This window comes from Priapulus caudatus, unplaced genomic scaffold, assembly GCF_000485595.1.
Source record: "Priapulus caudatus unplaced genomic scaffold, Priapulus_caudatus-5.0.1 Scaffold1171, whole genome shotgun sequence".
Lineage (NCBI taxonomy): Eukaryota > Metazoa > Priapulida > Priapulimorpha > Priapulimorphida > Priapulidae > Priapulus > Priapulus caudatus.
In genome coordinates this window covers 91,944-93,750 of record NW_014578232.1, presented here as the reverse complement: position 1 = coordinate 93,750, position 1,807 = coordinate 91,944, and the positions used below count along the sequence as shown (strand labels likewise).

Here is a 1,807-nt window from a genome sequence, read left to right as displayed (position 1 = left end):
CGTAATAGTCAGCGATTATCTCATAGAGAGTGGGATAGAGGAAGCTAAAGCCTACTTTCTAATTACGATCATCGGGATAGCCCAATCGATCGGGGCCCTGTTAGCTGGTTTCACCGCTTTTATTCGTCACATAGCCTACGCTAACCATTGGGTTTACACCGTATCCGTGGCCGGCCATGCAATATCGAGCATGCTGTTTAGTACTGGCGGAACATTCGGCGTCTTCGCCCTGTATGGAACACTATTCGGGTTCTTTTTTGGTATGCAGCTGGGAGCGTTGGCAAACGTTGTCATAGATTTATTCGGAATTAAAAAGTTCAACAACAGCTTTGGTCACTTCCTGTTTGCCGAAGGAATTGGATATCTAATTGGAGGTCCCATTGCAGGTACGGGTGTAAAAATTAATTTACGACATTCTTAGTGATAATCTTACCGAATTTTACATTTCAGAATGATTTTGTTATCTGCTGCCCAAAAATTTGTACATGGTTCACTTCTACATGCAAGTCGCTCTACCAATAGCTTTTCCTAATTTTATGAAGCTGGCAATACATAATTAATGTTATGCATACTTTACTGTAAATATAGGAAATGATTCCTTCTCATGATTGATTAATCGATCACGCACTTAATCAACTGATCGGCTGGCCGAATATTTGATTAATGGTTAGATGGATTGATTGGGCACTTAATAGATCGATTGATCGATTTTTGATGATTTAGGTGCAATTCGTGATTACACTAGGAGTTACGTCATATCGTTCCTGTGCGCTGGTTCGTTCAGTCTGCTGAGTTCTGCTCTCCTCGTCCTGCTGTATATCCTCGACAAAAGAAAAAAACCCGCACCGACCGACGTTGACGGAAAGCAACGCCACTCTTTAGTAGATCATCAGAGAGCTGAGGAACAGTATCACCCTCGCACGATGTCTACGCTAACAGCTGAGATTGAGGTAGCTGACGCTCATAACATCCAGGTTCCTTGTAACCCTGTCACGCGTGAATAGTACTATTTATTGATGTGGGCAGTGATATTGCACTGAAAATATACAAATAGCATAATGTGGCCGTAATTCAATATACATACCTATACTACTGTTTACGCGGTATATGAACTGAATACAACTCGCGTATCACGTATATGTACATCATGTGTGAAAGAACGACGTGAAAGAAATATTTACTACCGAACATTGTCTATATATGTAAGTTAGATATATGTACTTAGAACCGTGCTATCACTCATTCATGAATCTGCACAATACGTGCACTTGTATATTATCAGAAGTTGATAATAGGGAATCCCTATTATCTACTTCTGATATTATGTCACTCGCCTGCCTGAAATGAATTATATAACGAGCGTTGTAAGGCATCGAGTCTAAGAAAACTGCTAGAATCAAATCAAGTTGAAAAATGTTGTCTCATGATGTAGCAAACGCGCTTAATTCCTTTCTTATTGTCTATTCATGGTGTGTACTGCCAGCGATCGAGTCTGCATGCCTTCTACGTGGCGCAAGGAAATCTTGTATGTTATAAGGACAGTGTATAATCATGTATATAGTCCGACAACATTCGCAGCATATTAATTTAACAGATTCAAAAATAAATTACATATAAATGGCGTTTAGTGATACGGAACGCCTTCCCGCTGTAGCAGCTGTCAACATATTAGCTGAGTGCGTACAAAACCCAAGGCACGTACCTTTCCTAGACTCAACGCAACAGGGCACTAGCTCATGAGGTTCAATCGCCAAGATGGTGGGTGGGCCTGGGCCGTACTCTACTCGGCCTTTCTCGTGCATTTCGG

The 1,807-nt window shown here is 41.2% G+C and overlaps 1 protein-coding gene across 1 annotated transcript in view; it reads left to right on the top strand.

The window, feature by feature from the left end:
• The first annotated feature begins 49 nt into the window (after nt 1-49).
• The window catches only part of LOC106815661, a 7,308-nt gene continuing 5,550 nt past the window's right edge, over nt 50-1,807 (top strand). The window contains exons 1-2 of the mRNA XM_014820158.1: nt 50-386; nt 724-950. Coding sequence (XP_014675644.1) covers nt 191-386; nt 724-950 — 423 coding nt within the window. The 5' untranslated portion in view covers nt 50-190. The remainder of the gene's footprint in view (nt 387-723; nt 951-1,807) is intronic.